The sequence below is a fragment of the Episyrphus balteatus genome, chromosome 2 (assembly GCF_945859705.1).
Source record: "Episyrphus balteatus chromosome 2, idEpiBalt1.1, whole genome shotgun sequence".
Classification (NCBI taxonomy): Eukaryota; Metazoa; Arthropoda; class Insecta; order Diptera; family Syrphidae; genus Episyrphus; species Episyrphus balteatus.
The window spans coordinates 39444677-39462833 of record NC_079135.1 but is presented as its reverse complement, the minus strand read 5'-3'; the positions used below and the strand labels follow the sequence as shown (position 1 = coordinate 39462833).

At 29.2% G+C, this 18157-nt stretch overlaps 1 protein-coding gene across 4 annotated transcripts in view; it reads right to left on the bottom strand.

Annotated features, from left to right (window-relative positions):
- LOC129909011 (carbonic anhydrase 2) overlaps positions 1–18157 on the bottom strand; it is a 52374-nt gene that overhangs the window by 23037 nt on the left and 11180 nt on the right. The window contains exon 1 of one of the 4 annotated variants that reach the window (XM_055985921.1): positions 14102–14916. The exons of 2 other annotated variants lie outside the window; for them this stretch is intronic. In XM_055985921.1, coding sequence (XP_055841896.1) covers positions 14102–14162 — 61 coding nt within the window. In that variant the 5' untranslated portion in view covers positions 14163–14916. Of the gene's footprint in view, positions 1–14101; positions 14917–18157 lie in introns of those variants that run through there. One more of the 4 variants, XM_055985923.1, reaches the window with a different exon arrangement.

Here is an 18157-nt window from a genome sequence, read left to right as displayed (position 1 = left end):
TAGTGGCTATAATAATTCAAAAAGAGAATTTACAACTACTGATCATAATCTTTTTATTTCATTTAAAATTGAATAGAAACAATATATAATTAAAATATTCTTAAATAAAATTTACGACACACACGTGTAAACTAGGAAATAACAAATAGAAATCACGTGCACAAATTTCAGGTATTCATATAATACAAATCCTTGAAAAAAAAAAAACAAAGTTAAAGTTTAACAACCTCTCAATTTCTTTCAATCATTACATAACTAAATATCTGCTAACAAACAATTAGCAAATATAATAGCTTTCAAACAACTTCGCAGTCAACCCCAGAGAGTACCTCACAATAATCAAATTATTTATCAATAACAGATAGGCATAGACAGGTACAATGTCATTACAATAAAATACCAATCAACTTTTTGAATAAATTGATATTGTAATTTATATTATGGTATGATAATTGATAATTTTTTTTATTTATTTATTTCCATCATCATCGGTCTACTTGATAATTGGATTAACCATTGTTGTTCGAAATATTTCTGCGAAATGTGGTCCTTCATTTCAATATGCGGATGATCCTTCAATGGGGGACATCATTATCTTTATCATCCACGAGTGTATAAGATACTCTTACCTACTAATTGGAATGATTCACTTTTATTTATAACGAGTTTGTTGTACCTATTACCTATATAGAAAGAGTATAGGATAGGTATTGTGTTTCTGTTTTCGTGCATTTAAGATCTTTATGAATTATTTAGCCTAACAATTGAACTTGTGGACTTGTGCGGTCTCATCTCTCTCTCTCTCTCTTCCTCTGCTAATGATATGACAATTTGATGGCGTCTTAAATTTAATAGGCTTGTCATTCTATAAACCGCTGGTTGATGTACAATGAACATGCGGATGCGGGTTGGGTTAAATAAGTATAAAATTCTTCGTTTTTGTTTGTATCAATTAAGGCACCCGCTAGTGTCATAAACTGACACTGACCTGACCAACCGCATCGTTATTAATTTCCGCAATTAAGAGTTGTTAATTTATCCTCCCTTATCCCCTGTGTAGATCTTGCACTTCTGGGACTGATGTGAAGTTGGATAGACTATCAAATTATCGTGGGTATGCTTTATGTAATAAATGTTTAAAAGCAAAACAAAAAAGGTTTTTTTTTTGCGGCTTTGTGGGTTGTTAGGGATGAAAACTATTCCATTGCGACAAAAGCGTGTGATTGTACAGTGCTGTGCAAAACTAATTTAACCCTCTGTCTGGAAGGACAAAAATAAAAAGTGGTCACAAAAAAGTGTCTTTATAAGGGTGAAAATAATTTTTTTTGGAATTGTGAATACAATATCCGAATTTCTAGAAAAATTCTACATCAATTTAATGTGTGAATCTTTATAAAATAGTGAGACCGAAAAAAGTTCTTGTGACATGAAAAAGTATAAACCAAATTCGCAAAGAAGAGGTGTGCCGACACAGGGTTAACTATAAAATCTTTTATTGTTCTTAAAGAGTCTAAAAGAAGCTTTTGAAGTCAAAACTTTTGTTTTGTAGGTTTACCTATAATAAAGTAGACCTTCGAGTATGTCACTTTTTTGTGTCAAAAAGGTACAACTAGGAGCTTACTCTACTCCAACTTTAGCTAGAAGCTGCAAAATCACTTAAAGAAACTGCATTCGAAAACTCTGTTATTCATACTTTACAATACCGCTTTAAGTTCAGCTTTGCAAACGCTTCGTTGAACAAGCTTTATGAGCACTTCAAAATACAGAAAGGGACTCGTGAAGTACGAGTTTCTGCAACTTCAAACGTCATATCGAATTTACTCCAAACGTCAAACGCGAACAAAAAATTAAAAATCGACGAAGCTTGAAGCTAATGTCAAATACGAAGAATTAATAATAATAGATGATGATCGCACAAATTTATCACGATGACGTACATTTTTAATATGAAATGAAGTTTGTAGTTGCACAGCACTGTACCAGTAAATTTCTCAGGTTGATTCTTCAAATACTTGAGTATATAAAATTTATGATTAACTATCTATGGGGTAATTGCATCTAATGAATGATAATGATCAATTTAATAAGAATATTAAATAATTTTAGATTAAAGTAAAGATTATTATCTGTCGGCTGTAAGTGAGAAAAATTATATCTTTGTTGCTGAAAAAAATCTCGCAATATTCAACTACAGACAGAAACGATTCAGTTTAAATAAGATTGAAATTTTAGTTAAAGAAAAAAATAAATCTTCATTAACAATTTCATCAACAAAATAAACAAACAAAAAAATTGAATATGACTTCACGAAAGTTAAGAGACAATTCGTCACATTTTCACACGGGAAGTTATTACATGACAATTTGTATAATTAAATGCTATTGTTATACGGTTCTATATTATTATTATGCTTAGACGAGTGTATACTGTATAAATGCTAAGTAGGTTTAACAAATCCGTATAATTATGTTAGAATGTTGACAGGAGGTGTCAAGAATTAATTTCTAATGTAATTATTTTGTCATATTCATTCATTATGAGTGCGAGTATTATTAATTTATATAAATTTATGGCTTCTATGTACTTTAAAAGGCAAATAAAGCTAAAACATAAATGAAATACCAAATATATAATATGGCAAAAAGATGGAATTTTACAGTGCTTAGGTTAGTGCACTGAAGAGTTTAAAATGTTTAAAAAAATCGATCTATGTAAATTATTTTCTTAAAATAATATATCAACAAAGAAAAAAAAAAATATCTGTAAAAAGAGAAGCCAAGTTCTTCTGTTTTAAAATTAAGTCACGCACAAAAAGCACTAAAATATAATTAGAAGATTTCGTTTAAAATTTTTATCGATTAAATTTTAATTGTTTACTTAGCAAATATTTCTTGTATAAAGTAGAATTGTGTTCAGTTAATTAAAGTTTTAGGAAAATGTGAAGTTTTCGGTGTATACTTTGCTTTTTCAGGCATTTATGTGAGTGTATTAGGTACATAAAAATATTAAATGCATCAAGGATGTCAAGCCTGCTGAGCAGAAGGCGGTTTTTGTTATTTTTGAAGCCCTATCTCAAGTAGCACACTGGTGTATAAATTGGTGTAAGTTCATTAATTTAAAGAAAATTGAGAAAATTTAAAAAAATATGGTGTATTTATCAAAATAAGTGGTATACAAATTATACCACTGTCTTGTCATTTTTTAAGATTCCGTGCAAAAAATACACCGAAATTCAGTTGTTTTTATAAAATACCATTAATGGTGCATAAAATTATTCGATTTTGAAATACATAAACCAAAACGGTATATTTTGTACACTCTCTTTGATGTAAGAAGTACATCCTGTGGACATAAAATTCACCACACTGCACAGGTGTGAGACGCCATATTTTTCAATGACCACCATTTAAAAATGAAGACAGCGATTAATTATTTTAATATAATAGTATCGACCTAATTATCCCGCATTCTTAGTTTTTTTTTTCGATTATATTATAAGAGAACGCTTCTAAAAAAATTTAAAAACAGCAAAAAATTATAATTTTTGAAAAACTGATTTTTAAAATAAAAAAAAAATCATTAAATCGTTGAAATTTTTGAGGCGCTCAGTTTTTAGACGGGGTAGTATCAAAAATCAGTAGACAGAATGTGTTTCGTTGTTAAATTAGGCACTCAAATTCAGATTTTCTTATGGCAATATTGTGAAAGTCAATATAAATTCATTTTCATTTATTTCATAAGAAATAGTGTAAATTTTAATTCATCAAACTATTTGAGGTAAAAAAATAAACTTCGGTTCAAATTATAAATCAGAATAATTTAACTGGTGTATTTTATCCATAGATTTATTGTGTATTTTTCAATTTCAAAAGAATAATTTTTCACCAAAAATTAGATCATTTTTTATACCACTGGCGCTTTCTTATACCGAAAATCGGTTTTATATTCAAAATGTATATCACGAAAGTGCAAAAAATACTCCAAATATTTTGGTGTATTTTAGACTTTTGTGCTATTTCAGATATCTCCAAAACTACCAATCGGAAGTAGCTGAACAAATAAAGCGAGTTTGAAGTTTTTTTGATCTTTGATATAGAATTAAGAGCAAAGTCGAAAATGGCCTGAATTATTTCCTCTCCGTTTGAAATAAAATAATAACGCCAGCCGCCAAATACGTACTGTTTTGCCACTAAAATAGTTCCCAGATTTTATGTAGTGAAAAATTTCAAGGTTTTTTTTTTTCAAATTCCATGGTCTATGAATTGTATATCAAAATCGGTTTATTATTAGAATAGATTTAAACGTTTGGAGCTCTAATAATTGATTTAAGATTTTATATAGTAATTTTCAAAACATTTAAATTAAAAACAAAATTTCAACACCAATGAGCAACTTTTTCTATAGAAACAAGTTTTTTTTAAGTGTTTATTTAAAGTTTAAAAAATATCAAAAAATAATTCATGAAAAATAAACATTTTTTTTATGAGCTTTCTTATCGTTCCTTTTTATTGTTAAACTTTTAGTATTCAAAAATAATTTCAACCGTAATGAGTTAATGTCTTTTGCTATTAAATTTGTGTACCCAAATGCATACATTCACTGTTTCAATAACCACCACACAATAAAAATGAAAACATAAATTAATATTCGTTTGAAAAAATACAAAAGTTTCAAGGTAAATACAAACATTCCATTTAACAGCTGTTTCGCAATTGAATTTCAATTTTATACAATCATGTACACTACGCTGCGAGTGTCTGACATAAAAAAAATCCTTATTTTCATAACCTAACAAAGTTAAACTTAGCCTCTCGTTGAACCAACGTTGAGCTAGAAAGATGAAAGCAAACATAAATTTCATACAGGGAACAAAAAAAAATCGGTTCTTTTTCAATGTAAAATAACTTCATATTTACGTGTACACTCGGCCTCTAGTTAAACCAAACGAACTTTATCTATCTCAATATGAGAAATCTCTTTCATCAAATAAGTGCTAGGTATGAACAAATACACTACTTACACAAAGGCCACGGCCACGCACCTAATGTTAAAGTGAGGAAATGCACTGCTAACTTTTAAGTTACCAGATAGGTATTAGAAAATATTTTTGTATAATGTTTTGGAATAAGAACAGGTCATTCAAATTTGAAAAAAATATAACAAAAACATGGCAACTCTAACAAGTATGTACTATCAAAATCTTCACGTTTGCAAAATTTTAAGTTCTCCAATGTTTCCTATTTTTATTTTTGTTGGTTTTCTGTATATGCCAAACCATGCAGCCAACGACCGTTGTTGGACATTAAGCCACCAAGCTATGCTGAATGTGTAGTTTAAGCTTCTAACAAACATTATACACGAGATTCTACGAATTGCACAGCAAAACACTCATTCATCATCATCACATTCAAGTTTCGGGTAAATCAATACGCATCAACTGGTGCGAATGATTTGATTTCAAAATATCTATGGAGATTCCTTTATGCCGATATCGCTCGTCACAACCATAGCACGCAGCTGGGTCAATAGAACTAAATCCGAAACAAGATACAACCCATATATTGATGAGAACAATGTGTGGAATTGAACAATTTAGATCAATGATTTTCATGCAAAAAAAAAAAGAAATAAAGCAAATGAAAATTCCATCAATGTTGTATGGCAATCAATGGGTGACTGTCGTCTGTCTGTATAGTTTTCACGAGAATAACAAATATTTAAGAAATTTATTGCATTCAATTTTAGAATTTTATGTGACCCGGTGACAGATTAAATTTGATTAGAATTTAATTGTGGTTCAAGGTCTTAAGATTTAGACAAAATGGAATTAATTTGAAATTTGACCTTGAGTACATTTTTAAAATTGTGTCTGAGGATTTTGTAGAATTTAAAGTTCAAGTTTTTTAATTGATCTTGAAATTAATAAGGCCAATTTACTATGAAGACACTTTCTATGCACTCTTTTCTATTTTAATGATTTATAGTTCGAGCGACCGCTGCACGAACGCTTAAATCATTGAGTTAAATACAATTTAATTTTGGAAATGAAAGATGGCTATTAGTAGTTACGAAATCTACACGTCTTTCTGTCCGTATCCTGGCACTATTGGCGTGGCTAAGAACATTGTACATCTCATCGAGCTAAAATATGGTATTGGTATCAAATTAAATCTAATAAGGTTTCCTTTCAAACTTCAATGGTCTTTCTGGTCGAATCCTCACAAAATAACTTAATAGTTCTTGAAAAATGTCCAAAGAATATTGAAAATTACGAATTATTCGGGAAAATAAGGAATAATTAGAAAAAAAATAACAAAAATAAAAAAACTTAAGATTCATTATTTAAAGGCAAAAAGCATCATCTTAATTATTAATTTTTGAAAAATTCAAAATCGTTGGAGCCGTTAAAAAAAAAAAACTAATTTTGTATAAATAATTTTTATAAAAACAATTTTTAAAATAATGTTGGCATGTCATACCAAACCAAAATTTCAGAAAAATTCACCGTCTTGTTTTCGATTTTTTTTTTTTTTTAATCCAAAAAAGGTAGCTTTTGAAACTTTTAGTTTTGATTTATATTAAGAAATTAAAAGAATGGCTCTATGGAGCCGGTAATAAATAATGAATAGACCTTGAAAGATAGACCTTGTTTAAAACCTAACACTTGATTTTTTTAATCAAAATCTTAAAAGCAATTTTGAAAACAAAAAATTAAACTTTTCTAAAATAAGTATACGACAGGTGACGTCAAAAACTTCTCTGTACTATTTGAATATTGAAGTGGATCAACTCATCCGTTAAGGTTGTATAGACATACTATGTACATCGTGCGTGACAGACATATCCACAATTTTGGTGTTCTCTATCATCGCTATGTGAGGTTTCATTAACCGCAAGTAAAAGCACGTAGGATTAATTTTCTTAGACTTTTTTAAATTAATGTTACTAAAATCAAGGATTTTATAAGTAAGAGATAATCTCTCTATTTTATAAGAACTTTTACACTCACACTCTACTTTGTGATGATTATTTCATGTAACGAACTTGCTTAGGTACTTTAGTTGAAAGTGACTTTCATATGCACGAATTCGTAGTTTAATTAATTATTCAGTTCATATGCAATTATTGTTTTAGTGATTTATCATTATTTTTTCTTCTGGTACCACATAAATGAGTGTGTTTGACACTTCTTATGAAAATTGTTACCGCAAATAAATTTCACATGTGAGTATCTCAAAAGCACGACTTTCGTGAAACCAAACACTTTTTATAACTTTCAGTACTCACTTGTACTTTATTGTTGAATGCTTTTAGTCCAAGTGGAATAACTTTGTCCTATCTATTTGCACATTAACAGTGGCGTACGTTGAGTCGTCGGGGCCCCGGGGCAAGACTAAATTTTGGGGCCCCTTTCATATTTGGGGGCCCTTTAGATACATTTTTTTTGTATGGCTTATATATTTTTAGGTTTATTTTAATGTTTTAATATGTTCGTAATGCACTTTGCCTAAAATGATATATTTAGAGACCCCTATAATAATTTTTTTTAGCTTAGAATTGATAGTTCTTGGGGCCCCTGTTCTGAAGTAATATGTACATGTACATATTTGATTTTCCATCATCAAACATAATTTTTTTTATTGTTGGGCCCCTGAAAAATTCATTTTGGGGCCCTCAAAATTAAATATTTAGCGGCCCCTAATATAAAAATTTTTGAAGCTTAGAATTGATAGTTCTTGGAGTCTCTGTTCTGAAGTAATAAATACATATTTGAGTTTCCATCATCAGACATATTTTTTTTTATTTTGGGTCCCCGGAAAAACTAAAATTAAATATTAAGAGACCCCTAAAATAAAATTTTTTTAGCTTAGAATTGATAGTTCTTGGGGTCTCTGTTCTAAAGTAATGTGTACACATTTGATTTTCCATCATCAAACATAGTTTATTTCTTTTGGGGCCCCTGAAAAATAATTTTTGGGGTCTCAAAATTATCAAAATTAAGTGCTTAGAGGCCCCTAAAATATAATATAATTTTTTTGGAGCCAAGAATTAATAGGTATTGAAGCCTCTGTTCTGATGTAATATTCGGAATGCCACCAATAACGTAATGTTTTTAGTTTGTGCCCTGATGTATTTATGTTTGGGCAAAAAAAACAATTTTTTTTAACTTAATTTTTTTTTTAAGTACTGAAGTAAAGGCATTTGGGGTCCCTGCAGGGCCCTGGCCTGAAGTTGTTTTTTGCTTTTTTGGGGCCCATAATGTATTATTTGTGGTTGCAAAGATTTTTCAAGTAATATTTTTTGGGGCCCTAAGATTATAATTTTTCTTTTAAAAAAGCAGTTTATTTCCTTTTGGAGCCCCTGGGGTAACCTTTTTATCAAATCAATATATATTATGTGGCTACATTATACATTACACTGAATGACATAATTTGTCTCCCTTGTATCCGAAGTGATTCAAACTTATTTTAATTTACTTCGTAACTCAATTTATGCTAACAGTTTCCTTCTCTGCATTGTCTTCAGTTGGGGCCCTGAGGTCGGTCGGGGGCCCCGGGGCGTCGCCCCGCTTGCCCCAAGGGAGTGTACGCCCCTGCACATTAATCATTTTTATCAAATAAACAAAATCGTCTTCTATGGAGATTAAGATATGGTTTTCTCATGGATTATATAGTCACTACTGGACGAAATTGAAATGATAGGCACCAGCTTCCGAATACAAAAGGAATTATCATAATTGGTTCGCTCAGTCTAAAGTTATGAGGTCACAAGCATAAGAAAAAAAATATTACAGACGAACTGATAACATCCTCTTCTTTGGCAGTCCGTTAAATATCAGCAAGTTTTTAGGGCATAATAAATTGAATACCGATCCAATCTTTTTTTTTTTAATTAAAGCTAATACAATGAGAGTAAGAATCATTTGGATTGTAGTTTGCTCCGTCTTCATTGAACACAGTCAATAAATTTGAAAAACATGCAGTAGATCAAGCTTTTGATTTTAAAATGAGAAATTTCCTTCTGCTAGAATTGTTCGATTCGTTGAATAACCAATTGTTAGCAGTTGCATTTGGAGAAATCTTTTGGAAATAAATCGTATATAAGAGTTCAACTCACATGGCTTTTGTGAACTTAAACTTCTTCACATAGCCACCATAATTGATTTGAGGCAAGCGTTTATAGCGAAAATTACTAAAGAATAGAAACAGTATAAGTTTCAAAAAACATTCTGAGACATTTTTTTTCATAGAAAATGTTAGTAGGTACTGCAGCATCCTGCACACAACGGCATCTATTACATTGCCAAAACCAACTGTATGTTGGTCATACACCTTCTACTTTTTTCTCTGTATTTCGCTATTGTGGACGAATTTAAGCTTTACTTTGCCATCGTTTTTGAACTTATGTATTTTTTGTATAAAATAATTAATTTAGAGTAAAAAATGTATTGATTTCCTTTTAACTCAAATAAATAAAGAAAAAAATAAGCACAACTGCATTGTGCCTAGAGCAATTTGAAACTTATCTACACAAACTTATGCAATTTTATTCATGATCAAAGATTAAAACTATATAATGTGATACAGCCAGCAGCGTCTACCAAAAAGTACCTCTTTTCATCTTTCCTACTATGAAAGATCCATATAAAGTTGCAACTAAAAGCATTCAATGATGACTAAAAAAAAGAGTACCTATCATTATTTATCACAGAAAGTTTGTGGAAAGTAGAATTGCAATTTTGTGACAGCAACAAAAACACTAAAAGGCAATTAGCAGTCAAATTTCGAGAAAAACTTATCTAAGTAGGTACTTTCATACTATACTTTTACTTTTAAGGAGCATGCTAGTTATCATAAAAGACTGGAAGCTTGACACTGATGGATGGAACTTTTTTCTTTGCCAGTCTGTAGGTATACTCGTAGTCTAGACTATAAGTTTCAAGTCATATATGACTTGGAAGTCGGTAGTAAAAAAAAAAGTTAAACAAACGGGTGCAACTAACTGGTGGGCTAATGAGCCTAACTTAACTATTTCGAATGTGCACGTCTGAGTGCGATAAAATGGATGGAGCAATAAATTTTCTTGGGAAACCGAAAGTCTTTAGGAAAGCTAAACAATTTATGAACCTTTTTAGTATTATTTTTGTATCAATTAAAAAAAATCGACTTCTGTTTGAGATTTTTAACTTTACAAATTTTCTACACAGACCAATTTAAATAGATGAACATGAAAAAACATTTCACTTCAGCTTCTGAGATACAAATAAAACAAACAAAAAAAGTACATACAAAAAAGTCAGAACCGTCAGAACTTTGAACTTTTTAACAAAAAAACAGTGACATTTTAATTGTCTTGTCTTGAACTTGTCATAAAAACGTTCTCACATAAAAATATTGATATTATTGATACATGCTGTGCTAATCTCCCACATATACTCGTATCTACATATGCATGCACAATGTGTGTTTATTGAGAATACCACGTGCAGAAAAGCAGTCAGCCGTTGTAAGCCATTGTCCTCTGCTTCACTGCATTAAATCAATTGAAGACAATAACAACACAATATGCGAGACATTGCATTGGGGATATGTAGAGTGTAGACTTCAACTTTTATCACTATAGGAGAGCACGAGTGACATTCAGCCGATTGTGACATTTAATAAATCTGTGCGTCGCGTAGCGTCATGTGGATCAACTTGTGAAATGAGTAATTGTGCTTTTCCTCATGAATCACATTGCTAAACAAATCGTATGCTTATCAATGGTTTATTTATTTTCAATACCTAACTATGTCGTTCTTTAAAGATTTAAAAAATCATTCATTTGAAATAGTTCTTCTGATTTATTAAATTCTTTTTGTCTATTTGGGAACGGTAAGCAATTGATTTGAAATCAGAAACAAACATTTCTTTCTTTAAGATTTGTATCTCTAACATGATATCTTAAACGGAACTCGGAGGGTTGACAAGCAATGTTTGTAGAAGCAGCCTTGAATACATTACGTTCTTGCAAGGTAGATCAAAATGATCACTAACTTGGAGTAAAATCGAAAAAAAAAAAATATTTTTGGGGTCGTTTACTCTAACATTAAGCTAATATGAGTGCTTTGAGACGGTTGTTGAAATTTCTCTATTTACCTAAACATGAAAATTATCAATGGTGCTAGCAGAAATACAATTGATAAAAGGAGACTCATTTACGATTTTGATCTTCTGCCAAAAAGATTGTGTAAAAACAATAACTACACAGATCAAGAGAATTCAAGAAAATTTTGTGTGCCCTGTTCATTGTGAATAACTTGTCAGAACAGATCTCAAAAATACTTAAAATTTAACTTAGAGTTGCCACCTTTCAGTATCATTTGAATCGGCTCAGAAAAAAATTATTAAAAAAAGATTTTCATAGATTTAAACTCCAAAAACTATTTTAATAATGTACAGTGAAAATTGAAAAGTAAGTTTTTTTTTCAAAAATTTGGATAACAAATTACTTTGTATAATTTTGCAAATAAGGTGGTCATTTTGTGATACCTACAAAAATATTTTTTAACCGTTATTAACAGTGTCCGTATAAGACTTTACACTATATATATAGTGTTATTTTGATTTCTGAATTTCTCGTGATTTAGCAAATTTTGAAGAAAATTTTTATACAGAAGCATTAAAGTAAACCTTATATTAAAACTTAACAAAATGTTCAAAGAAAACATTTTTCGATTTATTATCTTTTTTTTTTTGAAACATATCAATTTCTTTGAAAAAATAAAAACATTTTTTTGAAACTGCACTTTTATATGTGTTAATTAATATTTTATTGAAAATGGCATTCCAAATTTTTTTTTGAAAAATGCTAGAAAATTTGTACATTAAAATCGGCTTTACCGACTTTTTTTTTTTAATTCCCTACTCATGTTCCAAAATGGCAGTCGATTCCAAAGATGGATTTCTTACATTTTAGTAAAATGTTGAATCGTTATATTTCAGGAATATATAAATTACATAAACAAAGTATATTAACTCTTTAAGTCTTTTTTAAGAGCATAAACAACATAAACAAAGCATATTTTAAGAAAAAAATGTTACGCATACGCCACAGTGACTCATGTAAATTGTCGTATGTGTCTTTAAACATTCGACTTCGATTCTTCAATTATAATGAATGGGGTACTTATCTATTAATCATAACGTATCAAAGAGTTTTTATTTTAAAAAGATCCGAAGGTTTTAAAAAATAGTTTTTAGGTTAAAAACTATTTTGCAGAAAAAAAAATATTCTCAAATGTCGGTCGATTTTGGTCGGAAATGTACGGTTTTCAATGTCCTTTAGTGGGCAAAATTTTAACAAAACAAAAAAAAAAAACAAATCAATAGCAGAAAATGAGTGATGAGGAAATTTTGGACTGATGGTAAAAGGAAAATAACAGATGACCGGATGTAGTGTCAAAAAATGAAAAAAAAAAAAACAGCTTGATTTTCATAAAATTTTGTGAATATTTACGTTTTGTTATTTTTAACATGTTATCTATGTTAACATCTTTAACAAAGCAACGAAAACTAGGTAGTTTTTAAAGAAGACTATACGTTATTTTGAACACATTTTTTTTAACCCACCGAAAAAACCTCTCGGTAGGTCCATTATTTTTCTCCGTGTTGTTTCAAGCAAAAATATACATTTTTGGATATCTACTAACGATTTTTTTGTTCTGTCGAAAAAACTGTCTTATTTTCAATCGAAAAAGTTGGTGAAAATTTTTTGAGTGTTGTGAAAAAAATGATATTAAAAAATAAAACATCCCATTATTGGCATTGAGTTTTTTGAAATATTGGTTGTTAATACATAAAAACATATTTGGTTTATTAATTAGTATATGTTTAAATGATTTATATGAATTTAAATGATTTTCAAAAAAATATGTAAGTCCTCCTATATAAAATCCCAAGTATTGGGATCATAATGTAAATATTTAAAAAAAATTTCAAATTCCAAGACTTTAAAAATTTGTTTGAGAGCATTGTGATAAATTTAAGAACAAAATTGTAAATTAAAATAACTATGGAAACCCTATCCTCCCAAGCAATAACGCATTATAAAAGTAAACATCCCGCACAACAATGGCTTATATGTTTTTTTTTGCACAATTTTCACTATACGCTAGGTATGGTCATGAAGATACCAATGTACCTTTATATTATACCTATACCATAAAGATTAACTCAAGAACCTGTTTTCCTGTTGCAGATGGTTCTTTGGTAAGAAATTTCTTACAAACCACACTCATCATGGCAGTTAAACCAGAGTAAGAAAAGATCCATTCTTGTGCAATCGTACACAATATACATCCCCACAACATCATACAAAAGATACAATGTACAAAATGAAATAGAACAAAGAACTCTTGATGACAAATTCAAAGAAAAAAAAAAAAAAAGAAGATAAAGTGGTAAAAGATAAAATATATCAAAAGTTTATGTATGGTTGGTTTCTTGAAAACTAAATCTTTTAGATTTAGATTAAAAGACCGAAACGACACGACAACGAAGAACGGACGTCTGGAAATCTCTTGCAAAAGATTACCTTTTTTTTTTTTGATTTAATCTGCTGCAATGTGTGAGATATTTCATCATCTGGCAGAGATCTTTTGAAATCTCAGAAAATATTATAACTACCACAATAGTTTTGAAATTTTTCTTCACACTTGTTGGATTTATTTTTTTATTTTTTTTTTTCTTATACATGGCTCAAGCTGAATATAATTTAGAAATAATTGACTTCAAATTGTAATTTTCAATTTGCTTCGCCAATTGCTTCAGTCAGTGAGTGAATCAAAGTTTGTTTGTTTTTTTTTTTTAGAAAACAAAAGTGAAAAGACAAAAATAAAACAAACAAAAAACTACGAGTGCGGCTTCTTTTTTTAAATTTATTTTTTAAAGACCTCAATCATAAAAACTAATAAAAAAAAATCATAATTTATGAGGGCAAATGACACATTTGAAACCTTTTTTTGGCTAGAAAGAAATTCTAGCTTGACTCAAAGTGTGTTTGGAATTTTAATTATTTTTTTTTTCTTTACTCCTAAAACCCATTATATACTCAAACTTACCCAAACAAAGTATCACAACAACAGCTTTGATCAACAGGGATTCCAAATGTGAAGAATACATTTTTAATTTTTTTTTTGTTTGTTATTTCTGACACTTTGTAAATATTTGATAAACAACAAATAAATATTTAAAACTTCTTACAACTTGCAACGCTTTGTTGCAACTGAGGAGTGTTGTATCACAAAAAAGATACACTCTTCACTTTACAAAAAGCCAACAAAGACAAAAACAAATATCACTTAAATGATTATAAATTTGACTAAATCAATGCAAATAAACTGTAGAAAACTTGTATATATTTTACAATTTCTATTGAATTTCAAATAATTTTCATAACAAGCATTTAAATTCGCGCTCGCACATTAACGAACTTTTATTCAAATTTGACATATAACTATCAAACATTTGCTAAAAAAATTTTTGAGCAACAAACACGCTATCAAACTTGACCGATGACAGAAAAATAACAACAAGAAAACAAAAAAAAATAAACGAATTCAACACGGTCGGCAGAGGGCGATCAAGACAGTTTCGCTGCCAGTGGATAAATGAATGGACAGCTCTAGCTCTGAAAAAGACCCCCAATGACCGACTCTGGATACGATACGATACGATATACCGACACCAACACCAACTATACGACAGCCCTGACTCGATAAATGGAAACAATTGTTTACCCGAGTGATGATAGTCACAGCTGATGTGATTGTTTCTTGTTGTTGTTGTAACTAACTATCTCTAAACTGCTGCTGGCTCGGGGATGGCTGGCTGTCAGTTGAGTAATATGACAGAAGACCAGTGGGAACGTGCCATACAATAGAAGAGAAGATATGAAATGCACGGGCAATCATCGATGAGTATCTCGCGCCCGATTAAAAACAAAAAAAAAAAAACTAAAAATAAAAAATAGTGAAAAAAAAATCAACCAAGTTATTGAACTGGATAAAGTATCTATGAGATACCAATATACCACTTGGGCGGGAATCGGAGAAGCAATTTACATTCATTATGCATGAGTTTCGTATGCATGTTGCATTGGACAATCTATATCTATAAGTACAACTTGCATGATATTGTTGCGGTTCTTTGACCACCTTTCTGCTTCAACTAGCGATACTATTACCTATAGTTTATTAGCACAGGCTTTTCAATTCCCATAGAATAACATACTTAGATACTTTTTTTTGTTGTTGTATTTATTCATTTTTTTTTTTTCTATAGATACTTGTATCAAGTCGGAAACTACTTAATTTGATTGAGTGACCGATGGGATGTTGCCGTTTTTTTTTTTTTTTTTTTTTTGTTAAATTGAAAGTTTGCTATGCAATTAAAGTTTTGATGCACGATGATGGTAAGTTCATATAGACAAGAGTCTTTTGTTAAGCAAGGGCTTGACTATATGGCTATCAAAAGAGAGTTCAAGGTTAATTGGTGCTTTTTTAAAGTTATTTAACTAATGAGGTCTCTTTTGTTTATGGATATTTTATGAATTGCAATCTATTGTTTTGCATTTTTTTTGATGATATAGTATAGGGAATTATTTATCTGATTTAACTTTCGGTTTTGAAGATAAATTATTATATTTTTTTGTTTTTTTTTTTTCGTTTTGTTTTTGTTTGAAGATTGCGGAACTAATGTTTTTTTTTTTTTGTTTCTTATTTTTTTTATTTTAATAAAAGAGCATCAACCTTCTTAAATTTATTATTGTGGTGAGATGTGCTTTTTTTTTTGTTGTTTATTTTTTCTTATGATGCAAAGTAATCATTTTTTTTTTTAATAGTGGAGTGCAGTTCCAACATCATTTATGCAAGATAAGAAATTTGTTTTGTTTTGTGTAGGCAATTAAAATAATTCACCCGAGACTGAGTTTAAGTAGTTGTTGGTTAATAAGTGACTCTAAGGTTGGCACTATTAAAAATGTTAATGGGTATAGTTTAATTACTTGTAGTGGGTATAATTGTTACTTAATATAAGAGATATTTAGGATTATTGCGTGGACTTATTAATTTTATGCAAGAAGTATTATAGAACATCAATTATGCATCATTTTGATTTTTGTAGGTGAATCATGTCAAAATGATGAGTAATAAAAATAAAATCAAGGTCAAGAGCAATAAAGGTCTTATGGGAATAGTTCTATTTAAATAAACTAAGTCGCGTTTGCTTTTTTAGATCAATTGCAATTATTGTCATAGTTCAAATTTATTATTTTGGATAAATTGCAAAATTTGGCTTAAGTATAGCTTCCAAAAGGGATAGTTTAGATGAAAATAAATAGTGTAAGCGCTTGTCACTTTTTGTTTGGAAAATAAAAAGTAATTTGAATCAGAGGATTCTGGAATACATAAGGAGGAATCACTTAATTAGGCCAAAGTTTTATAATTCTTTTAAATTTGTATCTCGATTTCTTTTTGTATCTCGATTTCTATTATTCACTAATTGAGTTGATGTTGTTTTAAGTTTCCTTGGCATTGGATGGAAGTCATGTAACTGTGCAATAAAAGACCAAATTAAAAATATTTTTGTATCGCTATTTCCATATAAATTGGCACTTAAAGAAACAAAAAACAAAATGTTTTAGTTTCATAATGAAATTTATTAATTATGTACATTATGCATGTATCTTATTTTGTAATTAAAACTATGAATGTATATTGCATGTAAAACAGAGTTTTTAAAGTCTTATGAGAAAAATGATTTCAATATTAAATAGCAATCATCAAAATAAGAAAAAATTATCAAACAAGTTGTTCACAACATTTATTTGCAAGCTAATAACATCTGAAAGTTAATGTTTTTTACTTGCTTTGTAGGGCATGTATTGGTTTTTAATCAAAAACCAATATTATGATTATTGAGAAATTCAACAAAAAGTATGGTTTATCGTCATGCTGTCCATTTACTCGCAGACAACTCTTCCGATTTGATTTAAAACTCCAATAAAGTTTAACCCCTTGTAGCCCCATGTGCCATTTCTGTAACAAACCGAAAATGATCGCACAAAAACTGTACAAACTAAATTTTTGTTTTTAAAGTTTCTAACATAATCTCTAAGTATTGCTTTATCAAAATAGTACGCCATATTCCTAATAAATGGCACCAATAGTTTTTAATTGGCAGTTAATGTTGAAAGTTGGGCTCTTTTTGAAAATAAGCAAAACTACGAAATTTAGAAAAAATAGTTTTTTCTGAATAAACCAAGGGGGTTTTATTTTAGGAAAGTGCCTAAAAATAAATATAAGATAGTTTTTTATTTGAATTTTTGCATTTTTGTATAAAAAAATATTTAAACTTATTTTGTTTTGCGTGTATTTTTCATTAAGAGCTAACAGAATTTTATTAAAATTTACTTGATGGCATTTATTGTCATCTTAAAGTATATGTATTGTGTTTTATTTGTAAAAAAAAACAAATTTTGTGGATTAAACAACAATGTTTTTGTTTATTAAAAATCATACCAAAAACTAAGATTTCAAAAATTTAATAATAGATAGGTACTTTGATGTAATTGCTTATATTGTAAAATTTAATTTTTGCTGGGTGTTTGCAGAATTGGAAAACTAATTTAAGCCCATTATATCGATTTCATTAGTTAATATTTTTTAGTTATTTCAAAATACGGCTTGGAAAAACATTAGGCTTACCATGAACAGAGCTCGTCTAATCGGGAAATAGATTTTTGTATAAGAAAATCTCAGCTGTGAAATGCATAGTTTTATTAAAAAAAGATGACCATTAAGGTTATCAGGTAGAAAGTCATTGGCCAAAGAGAACCAAAAGTACACACAAAGAATCAGTTTTTATGTACGACTTATGGTTTCCGCTCATAAAAAGGATGAATATTCTATAAAAAATCAGTAACTACTTTTGGAAAACCGAAAAAAATCCATTTTTCATTTACATATTTAAGTTTTTTTCACTATACATAATTAAAATTAAAAAGTAAGCTTCTTCGAAGCTTTTTTTGGTGGGAATCTGACTTAAGATAAACGGATAAGATTACATTTTGAAAGATTCTTAAGAAATATCACATACCACATCACATATTAATGGTT